This window comes from Pavona decussata, unplaced genomic scaffold (genome assembly GCF_977016875.1).
Source record: "Pavona decussata unplaced genomic scaffold, jaPavDecu1.1 SCAFFOLD_100, whole genome shotgun sequence".
Lineage (NCBI taxonomy): Eukaryota > Metazoa > Cnidaria > Anthozoa > Scleractinia > Agariciidae > Pavona > Pavona decussata.
In genome coordinates, this window is record NW_028145515.1 from 2,147,448 (window position 1) to 2,173,861 (window position 26,414).

General features: G+C 41.8%; 1 protein-coding gene across 4 annotated transcripts in view; it reads left to right on the forward strand.

Annotated features, from left to right (window-relative positions):
* The window catches only part of LOC146472300 (obscurin-like), a 164,766-nt gene that overhangs the window by 65,262 nt on the left and 73,090 nt on the right, over positions 1-26,414 (forward strand). For all 4 annotated transcript variants that reach the window (XM_085119693.1, XM_085119692.1, XM_085119694.1 and 1 more), the window contains 19 exons: positions 482-669; positions 1,079-1,460; positions 2,541-2,849; positions 3,622-3,646; positions 4,300-4,583; positions 5,977-6,015; positions 6,893-7,515; positions 7,776-8,028; positions 9,046-9,720; positions 10,526-11,425; positions 11,828-12,712; positions 13,261-14,148; positions 14,642-15,523; positions 17,680-18,624; positions 19,033-19,584; positions 20,496-20,825; positions 21,466-22,353; positions 23,557-24,450; positions 25,217-26,095. In XM_085119693.1, coding sequence (XP_084975819.1) covers positions 482-669; positions 1,079-1,460; positions 2,541-2,849; positions 3,622-3,646; positions 4,300-4,583; positions 5,977-6,015; positions 6,893-7,515; positions 7,776-8,028; positions 9,046-9,720; positions 10,526-11,425; positions 11,828-12,712; positions 13,261-14,148; positions 14,642-15,523; positions 17,680-18,624; positions 19,033-19,584; positions 20,496-20,825; positions 21,466-22,353; positions 23,557-24,450; positions 25,217-26,095 — 10,821 coding nt within the window. The remainder of the gene's footprint in view (positions 1-481; positions 670-1,078; positions 1,461-2,540; positions 2,850-3,621; positions 3,647-4,299; positions 4,584-5,976; positions 6,016-6,892; positions 7,516-7,775; positions 8,029-9,045; positions 9,721-10,525; positions 11,426-11,827; positions 12,713-13,260; positions 14,149-14,641; positions 15,524-17,679; positions 18,625-19,032; positions 19,585-20,495; positions 20,826-21,465; positions 22,354-23,556; positions 24,451-25,216; positions 26,096-26,414) is intronic.

Genomic DNA, 26,414 nt, shown 5'->3' on the forward strand with positions numbered 1-26,414 from the left:
TTGCAGATCTTAAATCTTGACTGGTCGTCCTGACTGGTTATTTTATACAGTAACTTGGTATGTAGACTTGACCTGCCACCAGCTGACCTTTCAGCGTAAAACGTGAAGGATGAAGTATGACAATAGGCACATGTTGCACTTGCAGAAGTTTCAATTTTATTTGCATTTTATTTGCCACAAACATTTGGTTCATAACTTGGATTTTTGCAGTTACACAGAGAAAAATAACTAAGCAGTGTGTGATTTGAAATATTTCTGATTTAGCCAATGCAGTCTTCAATAGTCACACATCCGACATACCTTCTACAAACAACTTGTAAAATCTGGTGTACATCAAGTGTGAGCGTTTTCGTTTTTTAGTTAACTCTTCCACAAAACGGGTCTGTTGGACAACAATTGTTTTCCTGATTAAGTACAAAGGAGCAGAAAGAAATGGAGACAAGTTTCGTACATTACAATGGCTTGCATCTTTGTTTTATAGAAGAGGAACAGTTGAAACCTGCTGAGGAGGAGGTGGTGGTGGAATCAAGTTTACCAGTTAGCTTAACACCATTTGGAGAAATACAGCTTGAACTCCCCGTCAAGGAAGAAGATCTCCCTCCGAAGGAAAGCCGTGAGGTCTCAGAAAAGGAAATCCCAGAGAGCAAACCGACATTTGATGAGGTTCAGGTATTTACAGAAATAACCGCTAGGGAAGGATTTACGTTGGCGTTAGATTGGGACCATTGACTGCTCTGCTTGTAGGTTTTCCACTAGATTTCTTTTCCATCCATGTTTTGTTGATTTGAAAAGGGCTATTAATATTAAGCCATCTAATACCAAATTGTCAATCATGTTCTGGATCTTTTCTCAGGGAGGTGGTTTTGCTTGTTTTGCTTGTATTGTTCCAACTGAGTCCAATGGTAGTTAAAAAGGGGATCAACAAAGTGTTCCTCGAAAGACCTGGAAACGTTAACCAGCCTTAAACGATTGATCCTAACCGTACTTGAGTTACAGTATTTATAATGGTACTGAATGTTTGGCGCTGAACCCACACTGTATTAGCTGAATGTAATTATGTGGCTTTTGATTGTTATAGCTTCGTCTTCCTGGGCAAAGGGATGCACCCTTGATTCCTGACACCATATCTGCCCTAGAATACGAGCCAGTCCAGTTGACACTTCCAGTAACTGCTGAACAGGTACTGCCTGATTTTGTTGAGGTGCCTCAAGATGTGAAGATCACCGAAGGTGACAAAGCAGTGCTTACGGTCCGGGTCATTGGACAGCCAACTCCAAACGTTGTGTGGTACATAGATGATGAGCCAATTCATCCAGATGAGAGGATTTCTGTAGAATCAGAGGGAGACAAATATCAGCTCATTATAAACGAAGCTGTGCTGGATGATGAAGGAATGTACAAGTGCGTGGCTAAAAGTGAGGCTGGGAAAGCTATTTGTGAAGTAGAGTTGCTTGTTGAGGGTATGTACAGTTTTCTTTTCTTCTTACACAATAATTATTGTACAGTGGGACTCCGGTATAAAAAGGGCCAAGGGACTAAGAAAATGTGCTTAATGTTGTGTTTTCAGAATTAGAACATTGGAACTAGAAAAATCAGAGGGTCATACGCTGGACTCTCGCTGGGATAACTCAGATTTTCTTTTCTGGAGTATTTGTGCGTCGCTGACTGAATGATACATATGTAATTTATTCTCCAGGGTCCAGTTGTTCGAAAGCCGATTAACGCTAATCCATGATTAAAAGTTAACCGAGGTTTTTTTGTGCTCATTAAAAGCGGTTTAAAAACTGAGAGACAAAATCTTTGGTAGAATCTTTGATGATTAGTCATTAAATTCGGACCAAAGTTCACGTTAATCCAGGATTAGTTTAATTGGGCTTTGAACAACTGAGCCCAGGGTTAACAAAACAACACAACATCACATTTCTTTCACGGAAACCACATTGTAACGAATTTGTAGGAGAACGACCAAAATGCTTGTAATTTTGGACTTTGGTTAACTATAATTTGATAATTTGAGATGTTGACAGAACTGACAAGAAGCAGAGGAAGTGGCGTAGATATCACTATAGTGCCCTCTGGTAACATATCATGACCTGTTGACAGCACTTGCAGCTTTTTACAATGAAATATCTTTGTTGAGCTTGATATTTATTTGAAGATTGGGGTAGATTTCAAGTTGGGGTTTCGTTATTGTTTTAACAGGAATTTCGTTATTCTAGGATTTGGTATATTATAGTTCTGTCCTATACATTTTACTGTAACATTGCCTGTGCTGAAAAATAGTGTTCATTATACCGGAGACTTCATTGTGAGGGTTCGTTATATCAGAGTTCCACTGTACTTGTCATTTTGTAAATGTTAATGCTTATGAGATGCATTCTGTGCAACAGCTCACAATTCATGTGCTCAGTCAAATTCTTAAGAAAAACATGACAAATAACCAGTTGGAAGTGTTTGTCAGGCATGCAGCTTTAGCTTATATAAACTTCCAGTTTTTCCCAATTTCCCTCTTGCGATTTTATTCTTAAATTCAATTACAGAAATCAAAGAGGCAGTGGAAGAAGAACCTCGTGGCCTTCAAATTACAAAGGAGCTAGAAGACGTCGAAGTTGATGAAGGGGAACCTGCCACGCTTGAGGTGTGCTTTGTCAGTGATGCCCCGACTACTGTTTCATGGGTGAAGGACATGCAGCCAGTGGAAGAGGGCAAGAGAATAAAGATTATCACTGATGACCATAGTAGCAAAATAATGATCAAGAAAAGTGCTGTCAAAGATGAGGGGCTGTACAGGTGTACGCTGCAAAGCAGTGATCGGGAATTGAGCAATTCTGCTGAGCTCATAGTTGAAGGTGTGTGCCATTTACTTCTGAAATCGTTTTGACGATAGAGGTGGGCAGCAGGGTTTTCCAGTGTATAGGTGGCAAAGATTGTGAAGAAGTGGCTGTTGTGGTTTAATCCTCATGTGAAAGAATGTTGTCAACCATGAGAGCAGATGCAAAAAAAGTTAATGTTTTTTTTAAATGCTATGAACTGTATTTATCATCACGTGTGATTATGGAATTCTCTTAAAGGGGCATTGACACGGCAATTTTGCTGTATTTTGATCAAAACTGCTTGAAATGTTTGACAAAAAGCCGTTTGTTATCATGAAATTGCTCTTAGATCATCGGGAAGAAAATATTAACGAATTTCTCCAAGGAAGAACTAACTGTAATCAGGTTTTAGGGATTTCTCTATAATACACAAGAAGAACAATTTTTTCAAGTTGCAATCCATTTTCACCCTAGCCATCCGCAGCCAAACATAATTAGTACTAGTTTCTGTGTGCTAGTAGGGTTATTGTTAACAAAACTGAGCCATTATTTTAACGATTCCACCGATTCTAATATGCTTTTTCGCCAATCAAAATGACAGGAAAATAGGTGACACTGCCCCTTTAAGATTGAAGTCAGGGCGGTGAGTGAATTCGCTCTTACTGAAAATGCTGGTTGTGATAATCAGCGGATGAGCAGTTGGGCATTTGGAATTCAGAACCAAAAAAAAGCTGATGGTTTGAGTTGCTGTCACAGTCTATGCGTAAAGGGGTTGTGTCTTATTGCTTTATTTTTGTTTTATTCACAGAACCATCAGATGACGAGAAAGTAATGTGAGTAACTTGCGGCATTTCCTATTCAAGATTATATTCTTTCAATTGCACACCTATACCCTAAACCGTAACACATAAATACCCCCTCTGTTTTTCCCCCCTCTTTTCGGGACACTTAACAGGAGCTGTTTTTTCAATAGCAAGGGGGATGAGAGTGCAGCAAACCCGCAACTTTATTTGTATATTCCCATTTTAAGATGAGCATTTTTTCAGTCGAGCTCTGGCTGCCTGAAACTTGCGATAGTGCATGAAGGCACCAGGTTGCTATGGAGGGGGGGGGGGGGGGTATAACTTCAAGAGAAATTGCTTTTAAATTAGCCAAATGCCTTATGCCTAACCTATGATGCAAGCAACAGTTCACGTATTTGTCAGCAACAGGAGAGCTTCATGTTTTCGTTAAGGCCTGCTTACACATGCAATTTTGTACGCAGTCGCTCAAGCTCGTAAATCACAAGTGTAAACTAGTGGCAATTTCAGTGTGACCTGGGTTTAATTTGTCGTTGCGATATTGCAAAGGCATGTTTGAAACCATCCGGCAAACACGGCAAATATTGCAATTGAATCATAGCCATATTGCACTGAAATTGCGGCTAGTTCAAACATCGCCTCTGTAAACGCCCCTTTAGAGTGCGAGATATTCTTTCTCTTATCAGACTAAAGAAGCCAGTCCTGGTTCAGAAATTTGCCGATCAGAGCATCACAGAGGGGGAAAAGCTTGAGCTGCGGATCAAATACATCGGTTCAAAACCAGTTACTGTGACGTGGTACAGAGACGATGAAGTGATACAGGCTGACGATCGCTCTAAATTGCTCTCTGATGATGACATCCATGTACTTCGAGTAGACCCAGTAGAAATAGATGATGAGGCTATTTACAAATGTATTGTCAAGAATCAAGCAGGAAAAGACCAATGTGAAGCTGAGATCTTGGTTGAAGGTACTGTATCTCATATTTAAGGACGGTGCCCCGTAACACAGGAGTATTTTTTCACAGTTGCGGGAAAGCAGTTGTTAGTATGGGCTACTGTAATCCAGAAAGAAAGGTGGCGGTAGCGGGAAATTCTTTAGAGATAATTAAGCAGTGATATTGTATAAAGCACCAAAATACAAAGGAATGTATGGCGTTTCTTCAAAATTGAAGCTTTATTATCTGTGAAAAATGCATGGTTACCCCAAATTTTCTTTTTGGAAACCAAGAGCACTTGCTAAGTTCTGCTTTCTCTGCATAGTTTTAAACCGCGCAAAAATATCCCTGTATTAGTAGGCACCACCCACAGGAAATCCAAGTATCTTCAGATGCGTAGGACATAAGCACAGTGACAAAGTAGGCACCATCCTTAACTGTTTCGCTTTCTCGCCGGGATTCTACTTTTTGAGTCTGATGGATACTACAATGTTCTTGTGGTATTGTTCCATGCTCAAAATTTGAAGAATACGTTCGGTGCTGTTTGTATGTAGGTGGTAGCCAACACATTTAGATGTATAAATAAGTATTGAAGAACTCACAGAAATGGAATGAATTCCCATAAGGATGGGGAAAGTGTACAGGGGTGACCTGTGATCGACTAGCATTACTTTCAGGGAGAGTAGCGATTTTTATATCTGTTTTATATGGCAGAAGCCGAAGATAACTGCTGTAAGCACAAAGGCCTTGACAGCGTCCTTGTCTGCGCTTTTATACCACCTTTTAACACAGCCCAATTGATGGTAAAAAGTACGCAAACACTTTCCAGCCTTGGAAACCTAACTTTATAATAGGAATGTTTGGTAATGTCTTGATCGACGTGTTGGTGATTGGCAAAAAGCAGATTAATTTAGAGTCAGAATCTGAATACTGTGGACACCTTTGTAAAACGGTGAAGAGAAATAAAAGATGAATTGTTTGTGAAGGAAATAGCCAGGGCCCAGTTGTTCAAAGCCCGGTTAAGCTAATCCTGGATTAACGAGAATTTTGATTCGAGTTTAATTACTAAACAATAAAGATTCTTCCAAAAGATTTTTGGCCCTCAGTTTTTGCTTCGACGTTTCTTTACCTTAAGCTCAAAATAAGCCATTAAAACCATTTTTATCGAGCGAGAGGAAAACGTCGATTAACTTCTAATCGTGGATTAACGTTAATCGGCTTTCGAACAACCCGGCCCAGGTGACTCTTTTAGTTTCCATTTGTTCGCATTTCCTGCAGCTTGAGCTCTCATTCGATGAGCAGCTGTGGAAATTGGCAGATCATCGTTAAATTAGAGTGTCCATAACGCATTGATTCACACTGTAGCTGAAGCTATGATTAACGCGAAATTACCTTATTGTGACACGTTATTTTTATTTAATTACAGATAAACCTGAAGAAGAGGAAACGGATTCAGGCACCAACGGTAATAACCTTTGCCTTAATAAGTTATACGGTTAAGCCTTTTCCAAGCGACTCCTTCCCAACCTTAAAATTTTCAGAAACGTTCGTTCTCTAGGAGAGCTAAAGTTTCGCATGGGAAGTCACAAGCGAAGTGGCTTGACTAGAGAAAGAAAAAAGGAAATTCTGTATCGGGCAGCTGGCAACTGTCTTTTATAGACGGCAGCTATAATGAAGATTACCGGCTTATCAGAATTTGAATGTTACTAAAAGACGACAGGCAAAGGAGAAGTTCTTTGGTTTACGAATGGCGCTTCTTCTTGTGGAACCTCACGGAGGTTTATTATTGTGCGTTAGAAATTGAACCCTGATAGCCCATTGGTTCCCTTCTTTTTGGGGGCTTGGAGGGAGGCCTCAGAAAAGGGGCGTGGGAAGGGGTCCCAAGATATTTCAGCTCCAAATAGAGAACATGAGAATTTCAGCGATATATTCGTGGTATAAAAATATTTTGAGATATGTTCAGAAACGTTTTATAAGTTGCTCCGATAGCAGATTAAATTTGTAGTGCAGTGTTTTAAGGTGTGTAGTGCAGAACAATTTCAAAGTAATATGTCCGTATTCACAAAAGGTATTCAATTTGTTTGTGTCGAATGTCTTTGCAATACAATGCAATACTTTTGTTAAGTGTTTGTGTATTTAGCATTACAGTTAATTTGTACCATTGGCTTTGATCTAAACGTAATTGATTTACCCTCAAGAAAGTCATCAAAACCTTGCCAGTTATTTTAGGTCCCCCATAAATTCTTAGGGCAATATTTGATAGACATGCCTCTTTGGAACCAACTTGGCTAACAAAGGATGCTCTGTTTATTTTATTTTGTTTTTATTTTTTTGCAAATCAGATCAAAGACCCTACTTCATTCAACCATTACCAGAAGAGGTGGAAGTTCTTGAGGGTGACTCCACTCGGTTGGAATGCCGCGTATCACCAGGAGCTGACGTAATGTGGTACATAGATGAGGAAGTGTTGCAGGAGGATGGTAGAGTCACACTTGAAAACGATGGTGATGTTTATGCAGTTGTCATATCTCCCACGGAATTAGATGATGAAGCAGAGTACAAGTGTGTCGTACAGAATGAGTTCGGTAAGGTGTCCTGTAAAACAGAGCTGATCGTTGAAGAAGGTGTGACCATGCCACTCATCAAGGAGCCTCTAAAGAACCTGGATGCCAGTGTAGGTGATGTTGTTAGATTTGATGTGAGGATTACAGGAGACCCAGAACCCATGGTGGAATGGTTCAAGGATGGAAAACAACTTGAAGACGAGGGACGTGTAGTCATTATTGATGATGTTGATGATAATGACAAGGAGTTGTTTTCATTAGTGATCGAGGGTTGTCAAATGGAGGATTCTGGCACTTACAAAGTTGTAGCAATGAGCGAGGCTGGAAAAACCGATAGCCAGTGTGATTTGGTGGTTACTCGTGCCACTGTCCCACCCGAGTTTAAGGATGAAATTGAAGAGGTTTGTAGTGCATTTTATTGTTCAGTCAGGCCTCGCCATTTCTCCTCTTCTGTTCGTCTTGCTCACAAAAAAATGTATATGAGTTAACCCTTGTGAAAATTTGAAAGCGCACTACCTTTCATTTGATCAGTAAACCAAATTATTTCTCTTAAGATAAAGGACTGAAAGATGTAGATAATGGTTAATTTTGTCATGAAAAGAAAACTTTCTCTTCGAGTAAACTTTTGTCTAACGGTTATTATTTTGCTCCCTGGTATCAGGTGCCTTTGGAAGGTTCCCAAGGTGACAACATAACAATGGTTGTGCATACAGGCCGCCTTCCGTCACCGACTATTGCCTGGTACAAAGATGAAGAACCCATCATTTCAGACTCGCATCTAGAGATCTCAGAAGAACCAGACCACTGCCAGCTGTTGGTTAAGAATGTGACGCCTGGAGACTCGGGGACGTACAAGTGTGTTGCGTCCAGTGTCTTGGGCAGCATAACAAAGAAATTCCTTCTCAATATTGAAGGTAAGTTTAATGTGTCTTTGGGATCACCAGTTTGTGAAAAAGTGCCAAATTGCACCTATGGAAATGATGCAACACTCCAGCTTAAGAATAACTGTGGAACCAGCAGGGCCAAGGGAAATTACTGCTCATCAACTTTCATTTAAGGTGATTCCACTGAATTGCATTGCGCATCCTTGCTGCGCATAATTTTTCGCGTCATTTAGCGTGCGCATGAGCGCGCGCACGCACAACATTGCGGGACTTCCTTGAGGTTAGGCTCGGCAGGAAAATAAATGGTCCTTTTCTTCTCAACGAGCACGGTGACCCCCATTTTTTATTCAAGGAAATTAAAGAAAATACGACTCTCTAAGTTATATGCCAGTTTCAATAATTTTTCATTATTCAATTTCAAAAAATTTTTGTGGAATCACTACTACGATCAATTTTGGACGTTTCGCGGGAAGCGTACAACCGCTCGAATGTCCCCTATTATGCCATGGGATTAAGTTATTTAGCCACTTTATGGCGTTTTACTACAAAGTTACAGTACTGTTATAAGAAAAATGCTAGTATTTCATTGTCAGTACTAACTTTCTGGAAGTAGTGGGCACTTCTCGCTGAAGACTAGCTCTTTTAATATTGAGGTCACATGCCTAGAAAATAGTGAGATACTACAGCCCTCTAGGGTGAAAACAAGCACGGTGACCCCCTCTTTTTATTTTATTTTTCTGATGTACTAGATGTACTTAACATCTGTAGAGATTTTCAAAACATTCTCATTACAAACGTTCTTTCGATGGAATCACCTTAAATAGCCGCCATTTGCAGTCTCACAAAACTGCCACAGAGTACTTGAAGTATAGAGTCGCCTTGTACACTTCAAAAAACTGCATCACAGGGAAGCACTGCTCAGTCAGTTTAACTGATTTCATCCAAAGACAAAAAACCTTGTAGAGCGTAACACACAACGCAAGAAACTGCATCCGTAGTTTGGATTATTTTATGGCTAACAATGAAAAACTTTACTTTGCCACATAGGGTCAGAACCAAGGGAAGAAAAACCTATAACCATTTCTGAGATGGCTGAAGTAGAAGCCTCAATACCCATTGAGGAAAGACCTGTGCTTGATATAACTGCACCTGTCTTCACAAAGAGGATTGATGATGTTGCTGTTGATGTTGGCGAGGAGGCACGCTTTGACGCCAGAATCCATGCTGTACCAGACCCTGAAGTTGAATGGTACAAAGGGTCACAGAAGATCTTGGATGAAGGGCGGTTTGTTCACATTGATGCACTTGAGGAAGACCTGTTCACGCTTATAATTGAACACGCTGAACCAGGTGACTCTGGTCAATATAGGTGTGTTGCATCAAATGAAGCTGGAGAAACGACCTGTGAAGCTCAGTTGACTGTGAAAGGTACAGAGGCAGCTCCAGATACCCCAAGTGAACCAGAAATCTCAGTCCTTGATGTCGGTGAGGGTGGTGAGGTGAACTTGAATGTAACGTTTTCGGGACCCTCCAAGCCCACTGTGGAGTGGCTTAAGGATGATAAACCAGTGCGCAAAACAAGTAGACTTGACACGAAGGCCAAAGGAGACACTTACACTCTCAACATCAAAGAAGCTGTTCCTGGTGATTCTGGTACATATACTTTCAAGGCAACCAGCCCTGCGGGGGTGACCATAAAATCTTTTGAAGTAAACGTGCAAGGTATGAGAAGTTCTTAAAGACTAATGTTGTACCGTGAAAATCCGAATATACTGGTAAACTCCTCCGAAAATAAGCTTCCCAAATATAAAGCTATCAAATCTTAGACGCAAGCATCCTTCCAATAACAAGGCCGCCCGCAGAAAAGCTTACGGACTATAAGGGCTAGCTGTTTCAAGGAACTTTTAATTGTTTGAAGCGCTTTCAATTGTTAAACCCAGTCAATTTCGCAAACACAAACTTCTGTACTATAATAAGCCCCTCCACAAACAAACTGGCCCCGAACATAAGCCCCTAATAAGTAAGGAATGAATCAGACATTTCTGGTTTTTGATAACCCTTGTCAAAAGGAGTTGATTTGAATGATTGCTCCGTGCCAAGGCTCTTGTCTAGCAGGAATTCCAAGCTTCCTAAAGATCTATTTGGCATAGAGAGGAATCAAATCGAATAAAATCTGTTCTTCTGCAGTGCAAGTCAGTCTTGTTGGAGTAAAAGTTTTAATGTTAAAATCGATTTGCACGGTAGACAATGACTAGAATTGCAGTCAAATTCGACGTCTTTGTGGTAAGTGGCCCAAGCAATGAATCTGAAGTACCCATATCAGTGACTGCACCTCCTTGGGCATAATTCAGCTGTTACTACTATATTTTTGATTGCCTAAGCAGCTGAGGTAATGAACAGGATCACTTCTTTTGGAAGGAAAGACAACATTTTGTCGATAACTATCGCATACAAACAGATAGACAAGCCAAGTAAATACATTAATTAACGTTTACAAATTCTTACTCGTTAATTTTTTTTTACACAGAAAAACCTGAGCAAGGAGAACTCCCCCATTTTATTGAACCACTGAATACTGTAGAAGTAACAGAGGGATCCAGCGCAACTCTAGAGTGTGTAGTCACAGGGAGACCAGAACCCAACATAACTTGGTTCAAAGATGACACTAGCGTGGCAGATGAAACACGATACAAGACACGATTTGATGGAGAACGCGCCACATTAAAAGTCGCAAGCACTGTACTAGAAGACGAGGGTGAATACAAGTGTGTAGCTGAAAATACTTTTGGTTCAGCAACTTGCTCGTCAGAACTTCTTGTCAATGAAGCCAATGCCAAGCCCCAGTTTGAAGAGAAAATGAAGCCTGTTAATGTTACGGAAGGTGAACCAGCAACATTTTCAGTGAAAGTGACTGGCAATCCCCCTCCCATCATTGACTGGTTTCGGGGCAAGGAGCAATTGGAAGATGAGGGACGAATTGGAATGGAAGACAATGAAGAAACAGGGATCTACTCGCTCACCATTAAGGACACGGTCGTGGAGGATGCTGGCATGTACAAATGTGTAGCAATCAATGAAGAGGGTGAGGTCTCTAGCAAGGCAGCTTTGGCTGTCAAAGAGCTCATCACCGAGCCCACATTTGAAACCCAGGAAGATCAAAGACCTGAAGAAGCTACTCCAGTGAAAGTCGGAGAAGGTGATATTGTGAGTCTTAGTGCAGTTGTCAAAGGAAAACCTCTCCCTACTGTTGACTGGTACAAAAATGATGAGAAACTGCGAGAAACTAGCCGTTTGAAGATGGATGCCAAAGATGGTGAACTCTCTCTTATAATTTTGGAAGCGAAGCCTGATGACTCTGGCCTGTACAAGTGTGAAGCAAAGAACAAGGGTGGTAAAGCTGAGAAAACCTTTGACGTCAATGTGCAAGGTGCCTTAGAAATTAAGTTACGGTTTTTTAGTTTTCCAAAACATTGTGTAGCTGACTATTGTTTTAAAAAGTTCGGTTTGCAATTGTTTACGACTTTCACCAAAGTAGGTTGTTTACAACGAGAAACAAGCAATCAGTCTAACACACCCAGCCTCCTACCACCAACCAACCAACAGAACAATTAAGAACAACAGAAACTGGATAGTGAAGACTGAATATGCCGATATTATTTTTAAGTGGTGTTACCAGCCAAAACAAACAAACAAACAAACAAACAAAAATAAAAATAAACGAACAAAATTTCATTTAGGTATTTTTTTTTTCTCTCTAACGCCTGAATGTAGAATCCGGTATATAAGAAACACGCATTAAGCTACTTATTTTGTTGTTTATATGTTGAAGGCCAAAAACCTGAAGGTTCTGCGCCAGTGTTCACAGAGTTACTGCAGCCAGTGGAAGTTGTGGAAGGTTCTCCAGCCAAACTTCAGTGCAGACTGAGTGGTGTACCAGAGCCAAGCATCGAGTGGTTTAAAGACAGCGAGCTTGTAAAGGAAGACAAGAGAACAAAGATCCGTTTAGACGGCGAGTTGTGCAGTTTGAAGATTCTCTCAACGGAGCTTGGAGATGAGGGTGCTTACAAGTGCGTTGCCAAGAATGAGTTTGGGTCTGCCTCCTGCGCTTCGGAACTCCTAGTTAACGAGGCAAACAAGAAGCCAGAGTTCATTGAAAAGATGAAGCCTGTGAATGTGACTGAAGGAGAGGCAGCCCGCTTTGATGTCCGAGTTGAAGGTAATCCACTTCCAGTTGTGGACTGGTTCAAAGGCAAAGACAAGATTGAAGATGAAGGACGCTATGTGATGATGGACGATGAAGACGAAGGCAGGTTTACCTTGATTGTCGAGGAGACAATTCCTGTAGACGCAGGTACCTACAAATGCGTTGCTACCAATGAAGAAGGGCAGACATCCACCAAGGCTGCTTTAGCAGTGAAAGAGAAAATGATTGAGCCTCAGTTTACGGACGGAGAAGAAAGTGCGCCCATAAATGTGACAGATGGTGATGAGATAAGCTTAACTGTAAACGTCAAAGGGAAACCAGATCCTACTGTTGAGTGGTACAAAGATGACAAGAAGCTGAGGAAAACTAGCAGGGTGAAGATAGATGCAATTGGCGATAAGTTTTCACTGGTTATTTTGGATGTCACACCCGAAGATTCTGGCAAGTACAAATGCGAAGCTTCCAGCAAGGCTGGCACTGCAACTCGCATGTTTGATGTAAACGTAGCAGGTATGGAGTTGGTGTTCACTTAGGCGATTTATAACTCTAGCATAAAGAGGGTTTATAAGAACTTCGATTAAACAAAGCGGTCACATTGGAACAATCAAAACACACTGCAGAACTCTTTAACTAGAGCATAACCTTGATTACATGTTTTTTTTCTTCATAACTAACTGAAAAAGGAGTGTCTCGATCTTCGATTGATTAGGACATGTTGAATTCATTTTTGAGACAATTTTAAAACATAAAGAATTACTTACTCCAGGCAACGAAAAAACCGCTCAAGTTAGCAAGCTGTTTGATGGTTGAGTTGTTTTAACTAAGGAATCGCGAGGTTTTGTTGCGGAAACTGGATCAGGAAGAAGCTTGTTCCAGACCAATGTATAGTGAATTTGATTTTTAGAGTTAATATCATATCTTGGTTTAGTTTGCCGTTTGTTCTTGTTCTATTTCGAGGCTTTTACTTTGGTTCTAGAATATCAGCTGACAATTTTGTAATTTGTAAAACTGCCAGGTGTTATTCTTAGATGCTGGCCAATGTTTTTTTATTTGTGCAGCTAAGAGTCCAGAGGGCAAAGCACCAGAAGTAATCAGGCCTGCAGCGATTGTTGAAGTTGAAGAAGGCAAACCAGCTAGGATAGAATGCCAGATAAGTGGGCAGCCCACACCAAATGTTGAATGGTTTAAGGACAGCGAGAAAGTGAAGGAGACGAAGCGCATCAAACCTGAAAGTGACAACGAAATATTCTCTTTGAATTTTAAGGAGACTGAACTTGACGATGAAGGTGACTACAAGTGCGTTGCTCGTAATGAGTTTGGCAGTGTGTCAACCGAAGCTGAATTGCTTGTCAACGAGGCTGGTAGCAAACCCGAGTTCGTGGAGAAAATGAAGAACGTCAACGTTCAGGCTGGAAAAGAGGCCAGGTTTGATGTGCGTGTTTCTGGGTCCCCACCGCCAGAAGTTGACTGGCTGAAAGGAGATGAAAAGATCGAAGATGATGGCCGGTTTGTCATTGTTGATGGTGAGGCCGATGGGCTTTTCTCATTGATTATTGAGGAGGTAAAACCAGAAGATGCTGGAAAGTATGAGTGTATTGCATTCAGTGAACTGGGCGAAGCCTCTTCCAAGGCTAACCTGGCTGTGGAAGAAGTCCTTGTTGCTCCTGAGTTTGCTGTAGAGGCTGAGAGTGCTCCAGTCGTAGCTGAAGAAGGAGGGGATGTAACATTGGATGTTGAGTTGAAGAAAGCGCACCCAGATCCCCAAGTAGAGTGGTTTAAGGATGACAAACCAGTTAAGGTAGATGATCATTTGGCTTTGGCTGACAAAGATGATTTGCATTCGCTGTCAATAACAGGAGCCACCCCTGAAGATTCTGGTTTGTACATGTATAAAGCTAGCAGCAAAGCTGGTTCCATAGAGAGGACCTTTGATGTGCAGATTACAGGTATTGTTTACTTGAAGTAGCACATCCTAATAAATAATAATAAACTTTATGAACGTGCTGAAGTCATAGAGGTTTACTTGTCGGGGACGCATGTTACATTCTGATATGCTGAAGTACGTTCTTACAGTGTATGTTACAGATAGTATGAGTGCATAACGATGTGTTTACTTGCTTAGTTACGATGAAATGCAAATGAGTTAGTTAAAAAACAATTGTGGCAGTAGCCAATATCAGAACATGTCTATACGTTAATTGCAAGGTTTGAGATAATTACCTTTGCAAACATCGTCCTTGGTTAGGTCTTTTTGATAAATGTTGTCTTTAATGGCGTCTGTCAGAGATTGATTATTTTTCTCACCATGGGTGCATTTAAATCAGAAGCGCGGTCCAAGGGACCGTAATGAGTGTTTCCATACCTGACAGTGTCCAATCCACGATGGCCTTTGTAAATTTTATTGCCTTTTGGTGAGTGTTTTTGCTTTTTACCTTGCAGCAAAGCAACCGGAAGGTACAGCCCCTCAGTTCACAGAAACTTTACAACCAGTGGAGGTAAAGGAGGGAAGTGCAGCCAAACTCCAGTGCACAGTGACAGCTGAGCCACAAGCAGTTATTGAATGGTTCAAAGATGGAGCAAAAGTGAAGGAGAGCAGACGGGTGAAAGCAGAAAGAGATGGAACATCTGTTTGTTTGTCTTTCAAGGAGACTTTGCCTGGTGACAATGCTGAGTATAAGTGTGTGGCTACAAACGATATTGGGTCTGCCTCTTGTTCCACTCATTTAACGGTCAAGGTTTTATCTAAACCGGACTTCAAGGACAAAATGAAAGCGGTTGAAGCAGTTGAGGGTGATTCGGCCACTTTCGACGTCCGTGTGGCTGGTTATCCTGAACCCACCGTAGAGTGGTTTAGAGGAACAACAAAACTGCAGAATGATGGGCGCTTTGAGATCAAGGAAATCAAAGAGGAAAATCGGTTCACTCTTGTAATCGGAGACGTTAAACGTGACGATACTGGAATGTATAAATGTGTGGCGTCAAACGAAGTTGGCAAGAACACGTGCCGAGCTGACCTCAATGTGAAGGAGAGGCTGTTTGCCCCTGTATTCTCTGAGGAGCAGTCAGATGCCCCCATTACTGCGACAGTAGGCGATGAGGTGAGCCTGGATGTTACGGTCAATGGAAAACCCAAACCTGATGTTAAATGGTACAAGGATGACAGACCACTGCGTGAGAGCAACAGGCTGGACATCAAGGCGCGAGGAGACAAATACTCTGTGGTGATTCTCGGGATCAAACCAGACGATTCTGGAGTGTACAAGTGTGAAGCAAAGAGCAAGATGGGTACTGTGACCAGGACATTTAATGTCAGAGTAGCAGGTATTTACAAATTAGTTTTCCTCCTCGTTTTAGAGTTCGAGGAAAACTGTTTTTCTCCCTTTGGCCAACATCTGTCCCTCTGTTTCATAAATGCAGTAGCCTTTAAATCATTGTGGTAATCGCACTGTTCTTTCTCTCTTTGGATTGTGTAAACAGGAAACCATCACAGTTTATGTGACGCAACGAGGAAATGTCTTATGGATGAAGGACTCTCGCTTAAATTCATCCCCAACGGAATATGAATCTTAGTATTATTCACTCAGCTGCGAGGGGCTGTCATGACAAGCCATTTTATTCTTAGTTCTTATGTATTATGGTGGTTTCTATGGTGTACCATCTCCGCCAAAAAACTAAATTGTCACCCAACATTCAGCTTAAGAGATCAACATCAGACTTTATGATGTCAACGTTGATCCCCAAGTAAATCAAGTTCCAACTTTGCAACATAACGTCCGACAACAGGAATCAACTTTCAACTTAAAAATGTGTCCTTAGAGTTTATGCGTAAATTACCGAGTTCACGAGTTTCCAACATCGGACTTTATTTTGATGTCGAAATTAGCACGGCACATTCCGACAGGAAATAGCACGGAGTGACAGGCCTGTTCGACCTCTAACAATGTAAACATTTTTGAAATGTATCCTCTTTATAGTTTTGCTCTGACAAGCACGTGTTCAGAGATTTTCCTTTTTTAAAGGAGATCAGTGGTGACTCTTTGAAGATTTCTCGTAGGAAAGGCTGGTTTTGTATTAAGTGCCATTTTTCCATCAAAACATGTTTGAGGTTGGGTGCTGATGGTTAATATTGTGTCAAGAAAGACAATGTTTGGGGGTGGTGTTGTTGGTTTTTTTTTTTTTTACTTTAATGCTCATGACCTTTCTGAAAATTTGACATCTGATAAAAATTTTTCAATCAGTTTCTTTGGGTAGCCTATAGCAAAGAGACGTCATTTAATTTTTTTTAATGTTTTCCACAAATGTTCTTTGTGAGAAGTTGCTCGTACAAATCTTAGGGCTTCGCCCTTAACGATTTTTTTGGCTCCTTTTGGGTGGCTAGAGGAATCAAACAGCTCGTGAATGAAAAGATATTTCGGATTTCGTTTAAAGTTATTTGCTTAACGCGCAAAACAATTTAACTTCGCTCTTGACTATTCCTTTCGACACGCGAGGCAACGCAGAGGTGGAACGTCACGCGACAAAACATGGTGACTCAAAAAAATGCGTTTCCAGGTTTTTTTCGAAAGGCTTCGCAATTGTCTGCGTGACCATGGGATTATCAAGAGACCTGGTATTATTTGGCCTTGCCCTCCTTGTATTTTATCTTGTTAATCCATGACAACAAGTGTGCTTGCTTTGTCCGCTTTTTTAAGGGTTAAGTAATTGCGTCGTTTGATAGCGTTTAATGTTCGACGTTCTTTGCGTGACAAGTTTGGTTTTGGATTGGCTATTTGTATCTCCGCAATTTGTTTTTTGACCTCTTCAAGAGATGTTTCTATAGACAGTGTGACTGATGGTTGAATTAGTGGATCCCAGTTTGGTTTGATATACACTGTAGAAGGGATGAATTGTTTATTTTGCCCGTGGAAGATGTATCTGAGGCACATTCGTCTTGCAAAATGTCTGAAATTCTGCAAGAGTTTGTGTCGGACTTATTTTTGTCTCCATAACGAATGAATGTAATTCAACGTGTGAGGTCCCCAACACTTCTCGCCGGCCTGTAGGTGCCACGTGCAGCAAGCTGCAAAGAGCTATGACGAGAGCGAGGCAGTGCTACAGAATGATGTCATTTATCATATCCTATAATTACTGGCGGATTTAGGACGCAACTTTGAACTTTTTGATGTGACGACAACGTCGGACTTGAGCTAGAAAAATCCAAAAATTGCTTTACAGTTTGTCGGGATGTGCCGCCTAATTTCGACATCAAAATAAAGTTCGATGTTAGCGCGTATTCCTTAAAAACCTTTGAAGTTGGTTTGTATCGGTATGTTGTCGAAACCCATGCACATTGTAAAGGTGAAAGTTGATTCATGTTGTCGGACGTAGTTGGATATTGATTTACATTGCTTGGTGATGGTGGTCGTTGCTTGATCCTTGTTAGCCTGCAGTGTAAAAGCTAATAACTTCTTTTCTTTATTCCAAATTTCTCTTTACAGCCAAAAAACCTACAGGAACAGCACCAGAAATCACAAAACCTCTGGAAAATGTCACCGTTGTTGAGGGTGAACCAGCAACCCTTGAGTGCGAGCTGAAGGGAGAACCACAGCCCAACATTGAATGGTTCAGAGATAGTGAGCAGGTCAAGGAGTCCAAGCGCATTAGTCTGCAATTCGATGGCAAGCTTTGTTCTTTGTCTTTAAAACCGAGTGAGCTTGATGATGAAGGAGAGTACAAGTGTGTTGCACGTAACGAACTCGGAAGTGCGTCGAGCACAGCGGAACTACTTGTGAATGAAAGCAACAGGAAACCAGAATTTGTAGAGAAGCTTAAAAACATCAGTGTTCAGCCTGGAGAGGAAGCGAGGTTCAATGTGCGGGTTATTGGCTCACCACCGCCAGAAGTTGATTGGTTCAAAGGAAAAGAAAGCCTTGAAGATGAGGGTCGCTTTCTTATGGTGGATGATGTAGAGGAAGACCTGTTTTCGTTGATTATTGAAGATGCCCAACCAAGTGACAGTGGTGAGTATGAGTGCGTTGCATTCAATGAAGTTGGCGAAGTCTCATGCAAGGGAAACCTGGTTGTTGAGGAAACTCTCGTTGCACCCCAAGTTATCGATGAAGTAGAAGGTGCGGCACCCATGCTTGAAGAAGCAATCATGGCACCCAAGTTTGCTGAAGAAGGGGAAAGTGCACCAGTTGTGATCGAAGAAGGAGGTGATCTCAGTTTAAGTGCAGATGTCAAGGGACGGCCAACACCAGATGTTCAATGGTCGAAGGATGGTCAGGACTTAAAGAGCAGTGAACACTTGGATGTTGGTGAGGAGGATGGCAAACACACACTGTTGGTCAAAGGCGCTACTCCTGAAGACTCTGGGGTTTACAAGTGTCAGGCTACCAGCAAGGGAGGTGTGGCTGAAAGAACGTTTGACGTACAAGTGATAGGTACCTTTATGTTTTGTTGTTTGAAGTTCGATAGCGTACAAATGTCGCAACGTTTCTAAACTTACCACTAAGGAAAACAGTATTGGTGGGTAGAATGCGTAGTAGTTTTCACCCGAATTACCAAACGTTATGATTTCACAGGCTCAAGAACAACTTCTACATTCACTGACACTCTGGTACCACCGTGTACCGGAAAATAGACAGTACAACAGAATAGCACTCATTTTAAATGCCCACACACTTGAGGGATTTTTACAGGGTCAGAGATACGCCTGTGGAATTTGCAGTAATTGAGTCTGGCGTCTTCCCTTCCCCTATGCATCAACCGTAAGTAGGAATAAGTCAAGCGAAGGTAGTCAAGGTACTTTTAGTAATGGTTAATTTTCATGCCTGGTTTTAAAACTGCAGCTAAGAAACCAGAAGGGACAGAGCCAGTATTCACAGAACCTGTTCAACCAGTCGAGGTCAAGGAAGGCAGTGATGCCAGACTACAATGCACTGTCGAAGCGGAACCCAAACCCAATGTTGAATGGTTGAAGAATGGCGTTCGCGTGAAAGAAAACCGACGGGTGAAAGTAGAAATTGACGGGAAAGCAACTTCACTGACGATCAAAGAAACCAGGACGCCGGACCAAGGAGAATACAAATGTGTAGCGACAAATGTTGTAGGGTCATCGTCCTGTGCTGCCACCTTAACAGTCAAGGCCATTACCAAGCCAGACTTCAAAGAGAAGATCAAGACAAGTGAGGTTATGGAGGGAGACACTGCGAGGTTTGATGCTCGAGTGACTGGGTATCCTGTGCCCGAGGTGGAGTGGTTTAGAGCAACAACCAAGCTGAAAAATGATGACAGGATTGAAGTGACACAGGACAAAGATGACGATGTTTACTCACTTGTAATCAGTGACGCTAAGCGGGAAGATGCTGGAATGTACAAATGCGTGGCTTCAAATGAAGGAGGTAACTGACGCAATATTACGTTACAGTCACCCTACGTCACGCGTGACCAGTATTTCCGAGAGTGAAATGAACATACGAATTCCTCTTTGTTAATGTCCGGCATTTGAATGGAATATTGAAAATTTCTTTGGAAATCATTCCGAAAAAGACGCGTTAAGTGGAAAAAAATTTAAAATATTCGGTAAACATTTGTGCTTAATACTGTGATGATAAAATGAAAGAATGAAAAAAATCATAGCTTTATACGGTCAATAAACAAGGGAACTTTCTACGTGAACTCTGAAATCTCGCTGGCGATGTTCAAAACTGACATATAAATTTCAAAACTTTGTCACGCGTGACGTAGGTTCACTGTACCACTTTCGCTTCTTATCGGATGCTAACAGAACTTAAAGAGTAAGCAATTGTCAAACGTTTGATGGAAGCGAAATACATGTATTTGCTGGTCTTTTGACTTACACAATGTTCGAAGCTATCGAAACTCAGTTGGCATGGTATTAGATTACGCACAAATCCTCTGTTGGCGTCAGACGAGAGGCCATCGTATTAACAAGCTGTTAGACTGTTTTCAGTCCCCTGTGTTTTTATGTGATTTTCTAGATAGTATATGTTTTCCATTGGACTGCAATCATCTTGGTTTGTTGGGGACAGTGTAACCTGGGGAGAGGGCCAGAACTACCAAGGGGGCCCCTAGTCAGGTTGCTTAGCGTGGCGGAGGAGGGGAGACAACTAAAATATCTCTCTCCCCACGTCGAGCCCTCTTTGGCGCGCTCCCCAAGTTGCGCTCGTCAGGATGGCGGCAGTGCGATCGAAGCATACTACTACTACACTGTAAACAGCCCAACAAGCTGTTTTCTATTGTGTTTCTAGGTAGGCAAAATCTCCATTGCTGTTAACCCTTTCTGTTGTAGGTAAAAACACATGCCGAGCTGACCTCACCGTGAAGGAGAGGCTGTTTGCCCCTGAATTCGCTGAGGAGCAGTCGGATGCCCCCATAACAGTGTCAGAAGGTGGAGAAGTCAGCCTGGATTTAACAGTCAATGGTAAACCCAAACCTGATGTGAAATGGTACAAGGATGACAGACCACTGCGTGAGAGTAACAGGCTGGACATCAAGGCGCGAGGAGACAAGTACTCTGTGGTGATTCTCGGGATCAAACCAGACGATTCTGGAGTGTACAAGTGTGAAGCAAAGAGCAAGATGGGTACCGTGACCAGGACATTTGATGTCAGAGTAGCAGGTATTTACAAAGTTGTTCCGTAATCTGTGACTACACGGCTGGTAACAGTTACAAAACAGCATTTCCTTCGTTTCGTCTTAAAGTTCTAATGGTCTTGTTTGAAATGACCATCGCCGTGTTCATGCACACGTCCTACAGTTTTAGTCTCCATTGTTGTATTCACATTTTACCAAGGTCATTCTTAATTAACTAGAGAGACTTGATATCTCCAACCCAAGATGCCGGATACTCATACATGTAATACTGTCAACTCCCATTGACTGTTATTCTCACATACTTGCAGAAGATTGAAACCAGAAGCATACCAAGTTTTAGTTGGAAAGGACAATTTTTCAAAATACTCTTCTTTTACTGAGTTGAGGATTTTATTCACTGACTCGACTTGCGACTTCCATTTTTTGAGTCAAGATTTTTTTCTTCTTATTAATATTATTCTTTATTTACGCACAGATTCTAATTGACAAAATGTTGAACTTACTTAACCTCAAACACCTGTGCAATTCATCGTCCTTAATAAGATTTCAAAAACGGAGGGGGAGAGTTGGAGCGGGGGTGGGGTGGTACTTTTTTTTTTGGGAGTGAAAATTGTAAGTCCCGTAATTCTATGCGTGACTGTTGTATTTCTCATTTCATTTCTTAGCTGAGAAGCCAGCTGGAACGGCACCACAGTTTACGCAGCCTTTAGAATCAATGGAAGTCTCAGAAGGGACAACTGTTAAACTCACATGCAGCTTGAAAGGAGTACCTCAACCAACTATTCAATGGCTCAAAGATGGAAAGCCCCTGAAAACTAGCATAAGGGTGAAGGACGAGTTTGATGGGGACGTCGCCGCTTTGGTGTTTTCCGAAGTAGAGCTTGACGATGAAGGTGATTACAAGTGCGTTGCGCAAAATGAGTTGGGTTCTGCATCTTGTACTGCGGAGCTTCTTGTGAACGAAGCTGGTGTGAAGCCTGAATTCACTGAACCAATGAAAGACATTGAGGTAGCTGTTGACGACGAAGGAAGGTTTGATGTGCGCGTATCTGGCGTGCCTAAGCCATCGGTGCAGTGGTTCAAGGGAACAAAGAAGATCGAAGATGAAGGCAAGTTCTTGTTGATGGACGATGAAGAAGAAGAAGACCTGTTTTCTCTTGTCATTGACCAAGTTGCCTCTGATGATGTCGGCACGTACACTTGCAAAGCGGCTAATGAATCTGGGGAGGTGAGCTGCAAAGCTGAACTACAAATGCAAGAGAAGATGGCAGCTCCTGAATTTGCTGATCAAGAGGAAAGCGGCCCGATCACTGCTCAAGAAGGAGACGACGTAACCCTTAATGTTACTGTGAAAGGAAAGCCAAGCCCACAGATCGAGTGGCACAAGGACGATAAGCGTCTGAGGAAGACCAGCCGTCTGGATGTCAAAGAACGGGGAGATAAGTTCTCTTTGGTTATCTTAAAGGTGACACCTGACGATTCTGGTTTGTACAAGTGTGTGGCAAGTAGTAAGGCTGGAAGTGTTACAAGAACATTTGAAGTCAACATTGAAGGTATGTCCCAAAGGGTCATCAACCCATGCAATTTGTGATGCGATCTTAAGGACGGTTTTTAAGCACTATTCACAATCATTTCACTCTGACTTTGAAAGGCTGTGTAGTGGAAGAATGTTGCTTGGTATGTGAAGAAAAAGTGAACATGTCGGAAGACAATTGTGTGCACTCCGCTGCACTTAAGTCTTAAATTTTTCCAAAAACTATATATTCATACAACCATTGTATGTCCTTTTGATACTGCTTCCTTCTAGAGAGAGTGGAAAGTTCCCTTTGAAAGGTTGCTCCAGCTACTGTTCTTTAACACTTTTTGTTTGTGGGTTTTTTTGCGGGGGGTAGGGAGGGGGATATATTGTCAAACCTGTTGGATAAGTAATTACCGTGTAGAAAGAAAATTTTGCGGGAGTTTTATTTTGCGGATTGGCGAGTTTTTGTGGTTTGCGGGAACAAATATTTGCGGTTCGCGATGACTAAAAGTTTTGCTGGGAATTAATTTTTGCGATGCTCTGTTCAAATAGCAGAGCATTTAAGTGGAAGAAACCTTAATATTTTTAACTTTTATTGTACGGTATGTTGAGTCACAGTTCACTCTACTTACATATTAGAGACATATCACTGGAGTACCTTACTGCGTAAAGGGACTGAACAACATCAAAACAAAACAAAAAGCCTATCTGGCCTAAGATGCACAACCGTATGAATGTTCGAATTACCGTAGCTGAAACCTTTCTAGGCATACAGAGGGGCTTTCGAGTGAAAGATGTAGCAAGTATACAACTTTGAGACCTAACTGGGAGAGGTCTGCTAAAATGCAAAACTTTGCCCTACAGTAACACAATGAGGCAGACTCAGCCGATGATATAAACACTCTTGTTCAGTTAGTTTCAAGTGTTGAAATAACTTCTGTGCAGGCCGCTGCAGAAGCGCCAATAGAGCATGGTTGGTCTGTTTATAAGTCCAATGTATATCGCCCCAGTGGCGCAGATCTATTAAAAGTGGAGTTTTTAATTTGACTAGAGGGAGTTAATTTTTGCGGCGTTTTATTTTGCCGGTGTTTATTTCTGCGGGAACTAATTTTTGCGGATCGGGGTCAATCCGCAAAATCCGCAAAAATTATAACTTGCAAAATTTTCATGCTACACGGTACCAGCAATGTTATCAACCACCACTTGGGAGTAATAATATTTGTAAAATTTCTTTAAGGTAAAAAAGCAAAAAAACCCAAAGGAAAAGCACCAGAATTTACACAACCTTTGAAAGCAGTACAAGTTGTAGAGGGCAATCCTGTCAGGCTAAAATGCCGCATGGTGGGCACACCTTTACCTACTGCCGAATGGTTCAAGAACGGAACTGAAGTCAAACTTAGCAGTAGAATCAAAGCTGGCATCATTGGCGACATGTGTCAACTGTCTTTCACTGAGACACAAGTGGATGACAGTGGAGATTACAAATGCGTGGTTCGCAATGAAGTCGGATCAGCGTCTACCGAAGGTGAACTCACTGTCACTAAGCCTGTCTCGGCACCTGAATTTAAGTTGAAACTGAAAAATGTTAAAGCAAGTGAGGGAGAACAGGCTCAGTTTGATGTGAAGGCGGCTGGAAATCCTGAGCCAAACATTGAGTGGTTCCGTGGAACTCAAGCGATCAGCAACGAAGGACGTTTTACGTTGAAATCTGGTGAAGCGGACGAACAGTACTCTTTAGTCATCGATGATACAATTCTAGACGATGCAGGTACTTATAAATGCGTTGCGTCTAACTCGGCAGGAAAAGCAACTTGTCGGGGAGAACTTGAAGTCAGCGGAAAACTTACGGCTCCAGAATTTGTCGACGAGCTGGATGAAGCTCCAATAACTGTTACAGAGGGCGAGGAAGTGTCTTTGCCTGTTACCATTCGTGGAAAACCAGCTCCGGATGTTGAGTGGTACAAAGATGAACTTAGTGTTAGAAAGTCATCAACTATTACCACGTTTGTAAAAGGAGATCAATACACATTGTACATTTACAGCGCTAAGCCTGCTGATTCCGGTGTGTACAAGTGTGTGGCGAAGAGTAAAATGGGCACAGCAACACGGACGTTTAACATCAAAATAGAAGGTTAGTAAGAATGTTTGTAAGGATATCAGCGCTTGCACTTTATCCTTCCCTCACTCCCCTAACTGGCTTCCCCTTTGGACCCCACCCATTATACCATATGCCCCCTCTTTCTCGTCAACCCCCTCCCCTCCCTACTATTATTCCTCTGTCCCTACCCCTACCAATCATGAATGAGGCACGTAGTCGTTGCCGATAGAAACAACCCTAGCTAGGACTGCAAAGTAAAAGTCAAAGAAATGTTCACTGAAAACTGTAAAGGAAACCTCCCGGAATCTAGTCCTTTGGAACTTGAATAAGCCACCTATTTACCCATCACTAAATTTTGTAATTACCAGAAACATGAACAATAGACAGTATTCGTATTGACAGCATTGAACTGGAACCAGTTTGCACACTTGACTTAAGCGGGCGAATCTTTTCACATGCAAATATAGATTTTTATCATTATATTCCTCCGCAAGAGCCTCCATTGCAAGCTACATCCAGTTCAATTACGACAATACGAATGACGGTAGTTTTCCAGTCACTATAGGGGCCCGTTGCCAGACGATTTTCAATGCGCATTTTGCGGTAATTTTAGAAGCAATTCAGATCGCTTGCTTAGGCTGCGGGTGATTGTGTTACGACCAAATCGCAAGTAAAATTGCCGCAGAAATGGCTCGAAAGGCCGTTCTTGGAATGGACCCTACACGCCCCCCCCCCCCCCCCTTCGGGGGGAAATATTCACCAGTGGGACACTTATTTTATCTGTTTTCCTTTTGAACAGCCAAGAAGCCAAAAGGAACGGCACCAGAATTCTTCAAACCTTTGAAGAAGGTAGAAATATTTGAAGGAAGTGCGGCTAAACTAGAGTGTTGGGTTCACGGAAAACCCGAACCTGCCATAGAGTGGCTCAAGGACGATAAACCTGTAAAACCAGACAAACGGGTCAAAACCTACTTCGACTCGGAAGTCTGTAGACTAACGATTTCGGACACTGTTGCTGATGACGAGGGAGATTATAAGTGCACGGCAACGAATGAACTTGGGCAAGCTTCGACTTCGGCTGAACTTTTGGTCAATGAAGCCGTCATTATGCCGGAGTTTAAAGAAAAGATGAAGCATATGGATGTGGTAGAAGGCGATACGGCCAAATTTGATGTTCGTGTTGTGGGTAACCCTAAACCTACGATAGAATGGTCAAAAGGTGGAAAGTCAATTACGGATGGAGGAAGATTTAGAATAGAGCAATCTGACGATCTACATTCATTGTCTATCGAAAATGCTTCATTGGACGATTTCGGAAGTTACAAGTGTGTAGCGTCCAACGAGGCAGGGAGGATGCAATGCTCGGGAAGACTTGATATCAAAGAGAGAGAAATTGCACCTGAGTTCTCTGATGAATATGGCGATTCACCGATTGAGGTCAACGAAGGTGGTGAGCTTAAGATTAACGTTACAATTCAAGGGAATCCAAAGCCGGATGTAGAATGGCACAAGGATGGTAAACCTTTAAGGAGAACTAGTCGCGTGAACTTGTCAGCTCGCGGAAATAAATTTGCTGTCACGATCTTGAATGTTGTCCCTGAAGACTCGGGTGTTTACAAATGTGTTGCCAAGAGTACTGCTGGTACAACAACAAGGACCTTCCAGGTTAACGTCGAAGGTATGTTGTCTTTTGTTGGTAAATAGTCCTGAAGCGGAACTTTTATACAAGTGCACTATATTCAAAACACGAACGTAGTACTAAAGAGGGAAAATTCTGAGCTCCCAACCGGAATCTAATACATGATCCAACGCACGTTATTCTACTGCACTAGCCAATGTTCTACAGAGAGACTTACTGAGAGCTAGGCAATTTTTTACTAGGTTTACTCCAATCTTTGGACTCAGAATTACTTATACAATTAATAGGCCATTTCCGAGTTGAACCTCATTATGAAAGCGAGGCTAAGTGCAAAGTTTTTAGTAGTTTTCATTCATAT